This window comes from Pteropus medius, unplaced genomic scaffold (genome assembly GCF_902729225.1).
Source record: "Pteropus medius unplaced genomic scaffold, Ma_sr-lr_union100, whole genome shotgun sequence".
In the NCBI taxonomy this organism is placed as follows: domain Eukaryota; kingdom Metazoa; phylum Chordata; class Mammalia; order Chiroptera; family Pteropodidae; genus Pteropus; species Pteropus medius.
In genome coordinates, this window is record NW_024342471.1 from 12,683,966 (window position 1) to 12,698,212 (window position 14,247).

Below are 14,247 nucleotides of genomic sequence, written 5' to 3' on the forward strand. Positions count from 1 at the left end.
GAGGGTATAGGGTGCTCAGGGGAGGAGGGGCACTCTCCTCAGAGTCAAATCCCCACTAAACAAAATCTCAAAAGAATTTTTCAGCCTATTACAAATTCTACCTCACCTATCATTTAATCCCCAGCCCCAGAAGAGCATAATAACTGAAAATATAGACTCCAGATTTAGACTGTCTAGTTCGAATCCCAACACTGCCATTTACTAGCTGTGCATTCTTGGGCAAGTTGCTTAACCTCTCTGTAATTCCATTTCCGCATCCAGAAAATGGGGATAACACTAACGCCCGGCCTCATAGGGTTATTATGAGTTATTAGTTGTAAAACACTGCATAGTGCCGGGCACATGGAAAGTATATATCAAATAAAGGTCTTCCGGGCCACAGCCCCTGATTGTCAGAGATGAAAATAAGGTGATATGGTGTATCCTTCTTTTTTTTTAATCCCTTTTCACCCAGCCTCCTGACCTCCCTCCCATTTGGCAGTCACCAGTTTGTTCTCTGTATCTATGAGTCTGTTTTCATTTTGTTTGTTCATTTATTTTGTTCTTTAGATTCCACATATAAGTGAACTCATATGGTATTTGTCTTTCTCTGTCTGACTTATTTCACTCAGCATAATATCCTCTAGGCCCATCCATGTCATCACAAATGGTAAGATTTCATTTTTTGTGGCTGAGTAATATTCCATTTTATATATGTACCACAACTTCTTTATCCAATCATCTATTGATGGGCACTTAGGTTGCTTCCATGGTGTGTTTTTAGTAATCTCACTCTGGGTTTTAGTAATAGCCAATTCCTTTGCTACGCACAAACTATCCCTTTAATAATATGCCCTGGAAGATTCCCAAGGCCAACTTCAGGTTCACAGGTCCACAATCCGCAGAATGAATCTATTGTATGTCAACAATTTCCTAAGTTTTAACTCAGTGCTTCTACTTTCTGAAAGCAAAACTTTTTGGCCCTTCTGGGTCTTCTGATGTACTCTTCTCCCTTGTGCAAACAGAGAGAGGAAGGTGGGCCACCCAAGAGAATACGACATAGCCATGCTTTTTAGATACCCCCAAGCAAAGGAATGTATGATGCCTGAAATCCAAATGATATGTAACTTTCCTACTATATAAAAGTATAAAACCCAGAGAAAAGTCACTTTCTGTTGACTTTGAAGGAGGTAGAAGCTGGACAGGCCAACAGACAGGCAAATGTGGGTTCCCTTCAGAAGTTATCTGAGGGCAAGGGCGGACTCTCCAAGGGGTCTCTGCATTTTACTTCTGCCCTTTGGCCTTCCTCAAATTGCCTCAGAATCTGGGCTCAGCATCTGGACAGCCAAAGCCACAGTTCAGGCGGAACTGAAATTTGGAGCACTGTTCTCTTCTGAGGCAAAGACTTGTTAATTTTGCAAACAAGACAATGACAGGATCAGAGGTACATTTTGAAGGAAGAGACTGGCAGTCTCAAGAGGTAAGGTGGGCCTGGAAGACGAGTTTATAAAACTCTGGGAATTGACCGAGAAAGAAGTGGGACATCCCAATCTAAGGCATGGTGGTGGGAAAAGCCAAGAGGGTGCATCTGAGAGGGGACATGAAGGTAGACTTGCCCCCAAGAAATCAGCTTATTTCCCAAGAACTAGAACAACAAGGACTTTGGGGAGTTTACTTGGCCTGGTGGGATTAACAGATGCCTAGAGACACTTTCTCTTAGGGAAAAGATTCCTCTGACTCTATTTATCTAGCTGTGAAATGGACCTAGCAACATAAATAAATGCCAGATTCCTTCTAGTGTGAGGTAGAGTCAAAAGTCATATGAGGAATGCAAGGGGGTAGAGCATGGGAGTCGGGGTGCAGATGGGGGCGGGCGGGGTGGAGGACTGCTCACAGATAATGCTTTGATTTCCCAGCCCACATTACCCGGAAAAAATGTCCTCCTCTGGCTGCATTCAGCTTTCCGAGCTCCTCTTTCTGCGTCAATGAAACAGAAAGCAGGAGCTTGGGGAAGGTTGATTTTGACTTGAGGACACTGAATACAATCTTTTCTGAATGTTTACAGTGTGTCTACCAAGCGGCCTGCTCTCCAAACCCTAGCAATTGCTTAAAACAAGAGAGCTGTTGATTTGTAAAGTATTTTCTTAAAAAAAAATCATCGCAAATGCTGGATTTAGAGACCTTATTTCTTTTTAAAAATAACTTGTCAGGGGGACAACGTATTTAGGAGGCTTTCTCAGCTCAGTAAGCAACAGAGAAGAGGAGCATTTTTTTTTTTTCTTCATGAGATTAGAGTGAAGGACAGGAGGACTGTCAGAAACAGGGGGGAAGCTAGTTAGTTCCCTGCCCTCAGAATCCCAACAAGACCCCTCTCTGATCGCCCACCACCACCGCCACTGCCCCCGTCTTTTTCTCTCCAAAGACCCACCAAGAATCTAGGGGGAAACAATGAGATGGGTTCTGCTCTGCCCCGCTCCAGCTTTTTCCTCCCCTACTGTCCCAGCCCAGAGTTCCCCGTCCTGCCTCTCATAGCCGATGTCAGCCTTGCTCCTCATAGACACCAAAATGTGTTGGAAAGTGCACCACTGAGGTATACAAGATTTTGGAGGATGATACACAGACAAGCCTTTTTTTAAAATAATATTTTTAACTTTAAGGAGTATTGAAAATCTATATAGATATATGATTGATAGATAAGTGATGGATGGATGGATAGATGATAGATAGATAGATAGATAGATAGATAGATAGATAGACAGACAGACAGACAGACATAACTGATAGGTGGATGGATAGATGATAGGTAGATGATGATAGATAGATAGATGATAGATAGAGATAGATGATGATGATGATGATGATGATGATGATGATGAGAAAGAGAGAGAAATGGATATAGATAGAGTGAGCCGAGATCTCAAATCCATGCTTTCACAGACATTACCCCCTTTCCTCTTAAAATACACTTTACTCAACACATTTATTCAACCAATTATTGGGCTATTGAGGTCCTACTAAGTGCCTGACAGCATTCATGGTATTTAGCAATATCAGTGAGCAAAACAGTCATCAGACATTGACCTCACAGAGCTCATGTGCTGGCAGGAAGAGGCAGAAAATCAGCAATAAGTAAATCAATGACCCAGTGTTCTAAGGTGATTAGCGCTGGGAAGTGGGGAGAGAAGAAGAAACAGTAGAGCAGGATAAGGCAGGTCAGGAGTGCCCAGGCAGGTGGGGGAGGCAGGTTGCCGGATCAGATAAGGTGGTCACGATAAGCCTCTTCGAGCCTCCGAGCCTCCGCTAGGCAGTGAGGTCTGAGCAAGGACTTGAAGGTGGTGAGGAAATTTGCCACAGCTTTACCTGGGGGAAGAGTGGTAAGGCGGAGGCAACAGCTCAAGCAAAGGCCCTACGTGTGTGTCAGAAACAGTAAGGCAGCCAGGGTGGTGGCCAAGGTGGGAACAGAATGAGTGTGGTGAGGAAGTAGAAGGAGAGAAAATCAGAAGACAGGGGTCCTAAGCACTTATTTTAAAATTAATTAAGCATAAAAAAATTTAGACTTAGAATATTCTTCCCCTACCCATTTGATGTGGACCACTTCTATTCAGGCTTCAGCTCTTGGCTCAAATATCGCTTCTTCCAGGAAGCCTTCTCTGACCACTCTTTTTTTGTCTGTGTTAACTTCATCATAGCTTAGATGCTCTCAGAGGACCGGTTGCTTTTCTCCATAGCAGTTATTTCCTTTTGAAAGTGTACACTGATTTGTATGCTATCTAACTGCTGTCTCTCAATCCTATTAGATTGTAAACTCCATGAGGATGTACGTGTATGGATTGTTTCTGGATTTTTGCTCATGTTTGTATCGCCAACATCTAGCACAGTGCATGGCATATAGAAGACACACAACAAACATTTTGTTTGACATTTGAATGAATGGTCTTAGGTGGCAGGACTGGAAGCAGAATATTTGCTGAACACTTATAGTAGTTGCAATTCATTCGCTAGGCTCCTGGGACCCAAAATTAGGTGGGGGAGAGCAGCTCCAGGAGCTGGAGTCTCTGTTGCAGTTCAGGACCCCCAGCCCTCATTTGCACCCACCTCCTCACTCGGGCCCTCCAGGATAACTTCTGTCTTCACAGAAAAAGCTGTTTCCAATATTCACAAAAAGCCTTTGCTCCCCCCGCCCCTCCCCAGCCAACCCTGCACTTGAGCAGCAGCAGCAGCAACATTGAAATGCTTCCTTTTGCTGTTCGCAGAAGCATCCTAGGAGTGGGGACCGACCTTGGCACATTCGTTGGGATGCCTGGCTAGGCGTGGAGGGGGCCGTGTGCTCCCGCACGTATGTGGCCGCCCTCGTGGAGCAAGTCCAGGATCGCACAGCCCTAGATCTGACAGGTAACACGCCGTAGCCGCGTGATTTACAGGGGCTGGTGGGGAGAGGTTTGTCTCTGCTTTCAGAGCTTGAGTGCTTCCTATAAATATTTATGGGTGTCTGGGCCTCCATTAACCCCACCACTGCCACATTTCACTTGTTACATGGTGCTTGTGTGAATGAATGTGAAGGTCAGTGTTCAATACACAATGCATGTACGTTTGTGCATGCGCGCGTGTGAGGATGTGCATGGACTCGTATGTATTTTGTGAGAATACATATATATTCATGTTTCAATGTATATATAAATCCATACAGGTTTATGCATAATTGTTCACATTGTATGCGCTATGTAAATGTGTGTGCATGAGCATTTGAACATTCATGCACGTGGGCATCATGTATACATGCACGTGAATACATATGCAATGTATGTGTGTGCACACAACTACGACAGTACATATGTAGCCAATAAGTGCACGTGGATTCTGCATTTAAATGTATATGCACATGCATGGTGGCTTCTATGTACGTGAGCATGAGTTACACACGTGTTTATGCATGCACCTGCCCTCAGCATGTAAGCACATCTACGTGCAGATCCAAAGCTTCAATAGCACGCCAGAAACAGCTTTGGTTAGGCTACGGGTAATTCCATCAAAATTGCCTCACCTAGAGGCTGCATCTTCTACAAACTCTTGCTCCGATAATATAATACATTTACTGGAAAGTTCAGTTGAGAATAGGTGAAAGGTGAGAGAACTGTTGATTAATTACAAACAGCATCAATGTCCCAAGCCAACGATGCCCAAGTGGGCCTCCCTCCCTACACACACACACACAACACACACACACACACACACACACACACACACACGACCACCAGACCCAAGACCTCATAACACATGTCTGTGCCTGGGCAGGAAGCCTCGCAGCTGGAGAGCATTAAGTACACCCCCCAAGAAAGTAACTACCCTCTGCCAAGGTAATTAGAAAGAAAACTGTCCCCAGAAAGGGCTATTTCTCACCCCTCCCTACTTTTCCCTCTAGCTTTCTCTCCTCTCTCAAATATTTCAAATAAGGAATAGGGCTTCTGGAATTTGGTGACAAAATACAAATTTTCGCATCAGATAGGTGGGGATTCAAGTTCTAGATCCTCCACTGGGTGAGACTGGGCAAGAGATGACCATTCTGGGCCTTGTTTCTTCATCTCTGACCTGGGTGAATAATAGCAGACCATACTTCAGAGTTAAGTGAAATGTCACAATGGGACTAACCTCATGAGTTGGCCACATCTCCTATGCTTCTGACCAGCTTGCCCTTTCTCTGTAGAAAAGGACATGTATCAGGCTCAGGATCCCAGGACATAAAGGAAGGCAAATGTGGAGTCCCGCATTGGGAAAATGCAGCCTTTCACTGCCCACTCAGGACAGGCAGAGCTGAGTCCCCAGATGGGTTCCGCCCCATGGCCTCTCCTCAGTAGGACACAGGTGCATGTAACCCTAACAGAGTCAAGACACTGAAAGAGACAGATCAGAAGGAACAAGGGAACTTGTGAGTGAGCTCTAGGCAGCCTCTGCTCCTGACTTCTTGGTCACGGGCCACGATCACCACCTGCCTCACCTTCCCCAGCTCTGAAATGGGCACCCTCTAGCTGCCCATCCCCTGTCCACTTACTAGAGGGAATGCACCGAGCTCCAAAAAGGAAAGCACATAATATAAATATTGGACTTGTGGACTTCGGCTCCTTTCTCAAACTGAAACTGGCTTCTTCCAGAAAGTGTCAGGCTCCCTCCCACCACCTCTGTGGCTGCCCCTCCAGCCTGCGGACATCATCCCTTTTTGATATAAATAAAAAGAAATGTGTAATGAGTGGCTGCTCTTTTACCTGGAAGTAACTTCACATGCAAAGAATGTAGAGAGGCAGCTAAAACCGAGTTTTGCTTTGGAACAAATCCTTATTAATAATTTAGGTGGTTTTCCAAATTGGAATGGCAACTTATTTCATATATTTAATTTCTTCCAAGTGAGAACAGTTAGCTCTGATTCTCTTATTTAAATGCATCTTTTAAGATAATATGTGCAGGACAATGGAGGAGGGTAATAGGATATTAACAAGACGTGTAAGGCATGGGAAATGGGTGTAGAACATGGTGAAGACATGCAGGGAACAGAGAACATGTGCCCCCAGCTGAAAGGGGTGCTCTTCATGGTCTGGACACCAGCTCCTAAAGGCGCGAACTGTAGGAAGAATGAAATTCCAGCAGCAGCAACAGCTGCCAATCAGAAGCTCATCCTCTGACCCAGGTGAGTGTCAGCCTCGGAATCCTAGTGATGGCTGCTTCCAAGAGCCAGGTACACCCTATATACACCAGACTCTACCTTCAATGCAAGTTGACATGTCTCCTGAGAGAACTGTGCTGAGCACAAGCTCAGGAGCACTGCTTCTAACCAGACTGACTTATTTTAGGAGGGGCTGCTACTGGCAAAGATACTATCTACAGGAGGTGCCATTCGGGGACTTTTATTTTGGTGGGGGGAGGAGGGGCAGAGCAAACCCTCTAACTCTCCTTTCCTTACATAACAAATCCAAACACTACTATCTCTGGGATGAGAGGCCAGGCCACCAGACAGCAGGCTGTGGAGCTAAGGGTTACAGAGTTATGCAAGAAGCCAGTTCAGGGTTTTCCTATCTGAAAACAAGAGCTAAGAAGCAGGTTTGCATCTGAAAGCCTGCGAAGGAACAAGTTAAATCTCTAACCAGGCTGTTTCCTGGGGTCTGGAGAGGAGTAGGGATGAGTAGCTGAGGGAGTAGAAGGTTTTCCTGGCCTAGCAGAAGCTGTAGCTCCAGGTCACAGATAAAGCCAAATGACCATCCTGATGTATCTGCTGTGGTTCTTGGCAGCTCCCACTGTGAGCCTGCGTCCAGGAGGCCCTGGGACAGGCACAGTAAGAGTGTGTGTGGTGGGGGGAGGCACCTCTGACAGGGAAGGGGGTTGTCCTGCCGCAGAAATGCTGAACGACGCTGGGCTAAAGGAAGCCTGGGTGTGATCGAAAGAGGGATCTGGGTCTAGGGCCAGGCCCAGCTGCTCCAGAGAGCCCCTCACAGAGAGCCGAGGTTTGCCCCATCTCCGGCCAGCAGGGACCTTGCTCCCGGGCAATCCCCAGGCGGCCCTGCTGCCGGCGCAGAATGGAAGGGAAAGGCTGGGTAGCTGGAGAGTCAACGCCAGAGCCCAGGGCGGCTGGCCCTGGCACTGGCGCAAGGCGCAAGGCGCGGCGGCTCCGGGGACGCCAGATTCTCATCTCCATCCCTTCACTCTACCCACACCTACCAGACACCCCTGAATCCGCTCCCACGGCCCTTTCCCGCCAGGCATCTTCTGGATAAAAGGCAGAAGGGGTGGGGGAACAGAGGGAGAAAGTTTTCCGAAACGAAGAGTTTACGAAGGAAGAGCCGGAGAAAAGGGAAATGGCAAAGTAAGGACACGAAGAGAGGAGAGGGGAGCTGATGGCCTCCGCCCTTACCGTGCGGTGAAGGACCCCAGGCTCACCGGAGCTGCGCCCAGCTCCGTCCTGACTCGCCTCACTGAGGATGGGGCGGCCAGTTCAGCCCACACAGCCTCCCGCACACCTGTGAGACCCGGGAGTCACAGGAGGCGGCGTTCTCTGCGAATCGGACAGGGGTCGCCCCAGCCAGGGACGCCGCCTGGAGAGGAGCCACAGGCGCGGGGCCTGCGTGTGCCCCCTAAGTGCATCCCGGTGTCTGTCTCGGCTTGCGTCCCCGAGTGCAGGCGCCAGCCTGTCTACGCGGGACCAGTGCTGGCCCGGCAGACTCCTGGCGCAGGGGGATTTTCCCTGGGGTCCCGGAGGATCGCGAGGAGCACGCGAGCCACGGAGAGCGGTGGGAACCGACCATGAGCACCAGGCCGCAGGGAGCCACCAGGGCGGGACGAGCCGGAGGGCTTCCGGGCGCAGCTCGCTTTTCCTGGGCTTGCGGGCGCCGGGTCTGCGGCGTGGCGGCGGGTCGGGATGGCCAGCCGCCGGCCGAGACGTGACCGGGGCTTGCCTGCTGTTCGAGTCCGCCCTGGAGGCTCCCGAGGGCTTGGCCTCCTTCCCGGCGCTGCCACCTCTGCCCTGCTCTCGCCTGCATGCATACGCGGCCGGGCGGTATCCAAATGGTAGGTTGGTGTGGAGATTCACAGTGCCTGCTCGGCATCACCGTGGGTGTGGGGTGGGGGTGTCTGTGCATCTGTGTGTCAGTGTGTCACTAGGGCTGTGTTGTGGGATTGTCAGCTTCTTGGAGACACAATTGGTCACTCCGAACCGGCCTTGGACACGTCTCTCTGGATGCAGCCTGATGGTGTCTGTCATGGAACTGGCGTCTGTGCTCCTGTGATCTGGGGAAGGAAAACTGACCTTTGGAGTTTGCAACCCTCCCCAACCTTTGGAGTTTGCAACCCTCCCCAGCTCAGAGGACTTTCTTGCACAGAGTGCAGGCGGCTCTAGAGATAAAGGATGCCAGTCTCCTTGCAATGATTCAAGAGAGTCAAGCCCCCACCCACCACGTGTGGTCATCAACCTTGTCCTCTAAAGCGGGCAGCGGAGTTTCTTCCAGCGCTCCCCCTGGCTGAGACTTCTTTCGCCCCAAAGGGGAGACATTTGTTCACGTGGGTATATTCTTATCAAGTTCTGTGCATGTGCACTTGCACCCGCAATTACCCAACTAATCATACCCCCTTGTTCCTCTATCCGTGTGCACGCAGGTAGTTTACCCCACAGCCAGACTGGGCCTCCGCCCTCCTCCCAGATCACAGCCAAAGCCATCCCTGCCAGATAGTTCTCTGGGTTGCTGAAATGAACTTGGAATTTAATTCAAGCAGGACTCTTCGACTCTTCTTGTACTAAACAACACTGAAGCGTCATATAAATGTAAATCATCGCTGGTATTATTTGCATCTTTACTTTTTGGATTTTTCTCCTTGTCTTTGCAAGACCCGACTACCACCCCCAAGTCACCAGGGACCTAGGCCAAAATTGGGTCCCTGCTGGTTTTGCCTCATCCTCTTTTCCTTCTCCCAGGCTCTTCCCAGCTCTAGTTCCGGGCTGGGGCGCTGCTGCTGTGTCTCCTGCATCTCCCCCTTTGGGTCTTGAAACTTCACATTAGTAACTCCGGGCCAGAACCATAGGGCTGGAAGGCCGAGTCTACCAGACTGCAGATTTTGTTTCAGAAGAGACCAGAAGCCCCTGGGACCTGCCATTGCCAAAGGAGCAGAGAACTATTCTAGGACTCGGGGGAGAGGCTCCTACTCTGACTCTCTGATGTGTCTGAGGCCAACCCCGCATTTCAGATGGGGTTCAGAGGAGGCTGAGGAGGGTTTGGGGCCAGGTAGGCAGGCAGCGCTCCTCTAGAATCCGGAAAAAAAAAAAAAGGTTCTCAAATTACTAAGCTGAGAACTGCTGCACCAGACCGATGCTCCAAGCCCCCTTGTACCCCCAAATTGGGGGGGTCACTAAAATCCTGGTCCAGCCATGCAGTGCTCTTCTGTGAGACTAAGGGCTCCAAGACTGACTTGCAGGTGCATCCTGGGCACAGAGGGGCTTCCTGTCTGAAAGGTCTTACACCCTAAGACCTAGTGCTGGGTTCTACCTATTTCCATAAGCCCTGGAGGTGGGCGGGGGAGAATAGGCCTCCACTCGAAGTGGGCACTCTAGCTCTGGGCAGTTCGGGTTGCTCCCAGAGAGATGCACTGGGCAGGAAAATGTTGGGAACCTTCAGCTCAGGCCGGATGGCCAGAGTGGCAGGGCCAGCTGAGCCTAACTGCCAGAAGGACCCTGCTTCCTATCAGGGTGGCAGCACCCAGAGACCTGGGCTCTGTCAATCTCTACCTCAGAGTCGGCAGACTAGCAGGTGGCCAGTCCTGATGCTCACGCCCGAAAGCCTTGCAAAAGTAGCTAGTGCCTCTTTTCTGTTCACAGACCGGCTCCTGACTGGGGTTGGGGTCTGTACCTAGAGTGAAAAGCAGAAAACACATTTGAACCTCACATACTCAAAGGAGAGATTTTTCCCAGACTTGGTCTGTTTCTCTATTAGCCGGGGTGTGGAGAGTGCCCCAAAACTGAAGAAGCAAGAGAAGAAAGTCAAAGTCAGGCAAACACAGAGTCATCTAAATAAACACCATTTCCATGGTTTTAATAAGCAAAATAGGAAACCATTTTAATAACCAAAAAACAGAAACCAGTCTGAATAAAACTACAATAGACTAGGTTTTAATATTTTCATATCATAAGCAGGGTTTGAAATTGATCCCTTATTTTACATGAAATAAAAACAATTTCTGTTGCGGCAAATTTGATTTCAACACAGTTGAATCTGTAAAAACCAAAGCTCGTTTCTGATGCAGGACGAATATCCACAATATTTAAAACTGCAAGCACCATGCGGTTCATACAATCTTGTTATTACTGTTAATTTATCAACTAATACAAACTCAAAAATGCATCCGGCCAGCAGCGCCAGCAATTTCAAATGGGAACTAAAAAACACGCTTTCATTTGGTATTTTTGTCAGTGCAACTTAAATCCTTTTACTGACCTGCAGGAAAAAATGTAATAATAAAGAAAAACACCCAGCTCTTCCCTATAACTACTATACAACTGAAGGGGAAGGGTGGGGGGGGGAAACATCACCAATAACTCTCCTGATATCTCAAAAGCAGGGAAAAAACACACATAACGTGTTGGTCTAAAGAATGCACTTGAAAGTTGCAAAACTACTTGTCAATGTTTGGGTTTCCAGTACTTTCTGAATGTGGCGGTTGGTTCAACACAAGTTCAGGTCACCATTGGGCAGTGTCCAAGCTGGCGAAGCTGCTCACCCTAGGAGCACTGTGGCCCTAGCAATTAGTGCGGGCCTGGAGGGTTGAGAAAAGATGACCCTCGGGTGATTCTGATTGCAATAAAAAGCAAACGGGATCTGTTTTCCTTTCCTGTCTTGTTAGAGGTGTCGATTTCGCCATAAGACGAGGTTGGGGAGCAAGGACGTTTTCAGTCCTTCTGGATTTGGAGTTCCACAGCTGCCTTACCCTGGTACTTGGGAGTTTGGGACCCCAGCCCTCTTTCTCTCAAAATCAGCAAAATTGAAAACTAAAGCGGGAGGGAAAAGAGGACCGAGTTGGGGCAGGGAAGGGAGAAAAAACATGCAACTTCCAAAGGCGCCCCAAAACAAAGTTGCTTTCTGATGCAAAACGCCCAGAACTTTTTTACTTACAAACAAACAAACAAACAAAAAAAGATGCCATCATAATAAACCCAAACAAAGACACTCAGCTTGCTGCCACGTTCTCTAAGCGGTTTGGCGGGCGAGTATTTACAAGCCGACAGCCAGGACTGAAACCCGGCAAGCAGCCGCTGGAGTTTATGAACTGCGTTCCCTTCCCACTCAAAGAAACAAGGGGTTATGATCTGTGATCAACAACATGCTAAAGTTAAACAAGAAAATGGTACAAAATAGAAATTATTACCATACATGTCCAGCATGCAGGATTAATATTTTTAATGCAGATTTTCGTATTTTTTCTATATAATCGAGCAGGCAATAAAACTGATGAGATGTGCGCGCAGAACGTCCTAACTGAGGCCCGCGTCTCAGGGCTGAAAGCCAGTGGTCTCTGGACCTTGGACAGACAGGTCCGTCTGTCCTTTCTCCGCGCAGCCTCTCCTTGCGCCTGCGAGGACGCCAGGGTCCCTCTCCTCTCCTCGCTGCTCTCTTCCAGGGCTGGACTGCGCTCTGGGCCGCGAGGCAGCGGCCCCGGCTTAATGCACAAAGTTCAGAAAGCCAAGAGTCTCCAGACGGCCTTGGCGATTCCTCAGGGCTATGCCTCGCCGCCCTCCAGACTGGAGAAAAGTTGCTCCGGGACTTCCCACCCCCTCGTCTCTCTCTGACTCTGCTCGAGTCTAGGAGGCGGCGCTGAAGTGCGCCGTTCTCCCCTTGGCCAAGGTCCTCTGCCTGCCCGCGCGCCCTCCCGTCGCCCGCGTCCCGCGCGCTCTTCCTCCCTCTCCCTCAAGTCAAACGGGTCAAGGCTGGGACTGTGGCAGGGAAAGGGTCCAGGGGAGTCCGGGACTGGGAACATGGAATGGGGAGTCCGGGCCGGGGCAAGGGCGGGGGCCGGACCCGCCACGACTCACAGAAAGAACTCGGGAGAGGAGGGGCTGTCGCTGGTGGAGCCCGCCTCCCTGAAGCCGGAGTTGGCGAGTTTCTCGCACTTGACCTTGTAGGCGTCTCTTTCGCGGGCCAGCCGGGACACCTCCTGCTTAAGCTGCTCCACCTGCTGAATGAGCTGTGTCTTCTCATTCTCCAGATGGTGTTTCTGCTGGACGCGTTTATACCTGCACGACTGGGCGTAGCCCCGGTTCTTCAGGGTCCGCCGCTTCTGCTTCAGGCGGATCACCTCGTCCTTGGTGAAGCCCCGCAGGTGGCGGTTCAGCTCGCGCACGGACATGGACACGAGCTGGTCGTCGGAGAAGCGGTCCTCCACGCTGCCGCTACCGCCAGCCGCTGTTGCTGTGGCTGCCGCGTGCGGCCCAGGCCCGGGGTGGCTGGTGGGCAGCTGCTGTGCAGGGCTGGCCGCGCTGGACGGCGGCGGCGAAGCTTGGTGATGGTGGTGATGGTGCGGGTGTGCGTGCGGCGCCAGCTCTTCGTGGGCCACGCCGGCGCCCGGGTATGCGTGGTGTGGGTGTGGGTGGTGATGGTGATGGTGGTGGTGCGCACCTCGAAAGCCGTCGAAGCTCTGCAATGGCTGTGGCACTGGGTGCGAGCCGATGAGCGCCTCCACTGCGTCCTCAGGCGTCAGGTTGAGCGCCTCAGGGTTCATCTGCTGGTAGTTGCTCGCCATCCAGTACAGGTCCTCCAGGTGGGTCTTCTGCTCGGTTGGGCTGAAGCTGGGCGACGAGGGCACCGAGCTACACGGGGTGCTGAGCGGTGTGGACGACACCGAGCCGGCTGGCTGCAGGCGCGTGCAGGGCCGGCCCGGGCGCTCCGCGCGCCCCAGCGGCTCCTTCTTTACGTCGAACTTGAGCAGGTCGAAGTCGTTGACATACTCCATGGCCAGCGGGCTGGTGGGCAGCTCGGGCCCCATGCTCAGCTCCGCGGCCATCGCAGACGCGAGGCGCAGCCGCCGCCGGGAAACTTTGCGGCCGGCCGGGACGCGCCGAGCCGAGAGCGGGGGCGAAGAGCGGCGAGCCCGGGAGGCGGGGAGCCGAGGGCGCAGCGGGCCGAGGCCGCCGGCCAAGCCTTTGTCTGGGGGACGCGGCGGCGCGCAGGAGAGTCCCGAGGATGCCTACGCCGCTCCAGAGCTTGGGGCTGTGGCTGCGGTGGGGCCAGGCCGAGCCCGGAGGGGTGAAGAAGCGAGCGGGGCGCGCGGCTGTGCGGAGGGGAGGCGCCGGGCAAGCGCCGGCCGCTCGTTCTCGAGCTCTCTTGCTCTTGGGCTCTCGATCTCAGCCGCTCGCAACCCGGCGGTGCAGCTGTGCTGGATCGGGCGCCGCTGCTGCCTTTTATCGCCTCCTGATGTCACTGGAGCACGGGGGCCCAGGCGGCCCAGCGTGCTGGCCAATGGCTGCACGGCCCCCGCGGCCCCGCGGCGCAGGGCGGGGCGCGCCTGACAGCTCCTCCGCCCCCCGCGTCAGCTGACTGGCGGCCAGAGCCCCGCCGGAGCCACGGAGGCCTGGCAGAGGGCTGGAGCCGAGTGGGACGGCCGGCTCCGGCCCAGCCCCCCACACCCTCCAGGTCCCGGCCCCCGCCCGCTCGCTTTCGGTGCACGTCCCCCCTCTAGGCCAGGCCGCCGCTTCCTCCCATTCGCGTGCGCTCTTCTCCCTCTTTCCCCTTTGCTCCCCCACTCCCAGGC

At 51.6% G+C, this 14,247-nt stretch overlaps 1 protein-coding gene and 1 long non-coding RNA gene across 2 annotated transcripts; one reads left to right on the top strand and one right to left on the bottom strand.

Moving 5' to 3' along the window:
• The first annotated feature begins 7,617 nt into the window (after window positions 1-7,617).
• LOC120603666 (uncharacterized) lies at window positions 7,618-9,917 on the top strand. Its single transcript, XR_005653073.1, has 3 exons — window positions 7,618-8,526; window positions 9,112-9,734; window positions 9,779-9,917. It is a non-coding gene; the product is annotated as an uncharacterized LOC120603666 (long non-coding RNA).
• Window positions 9,918-10,508: 591 nt separating this feature from the next.
• MAFB (MAF bZIP transcription factor B) lies at window positions 10,509-13,881 on the bottom strand. Its single transcript, XM_039864338.1, has one exon. It carries the CDS (start codon window positions 13,498-13,500, stop codon window positions 12,529-12,531), a length of 972 nt encoding a protein of 323 aa, XP_039720272.1. The 5' UTR covers window positions 13,501-13,881; the 3' UTR covers window positions 10,509-12,528.
• Between the last annotated feature and the right edge of the window lie 366 nt (window positions 13,882-14,247).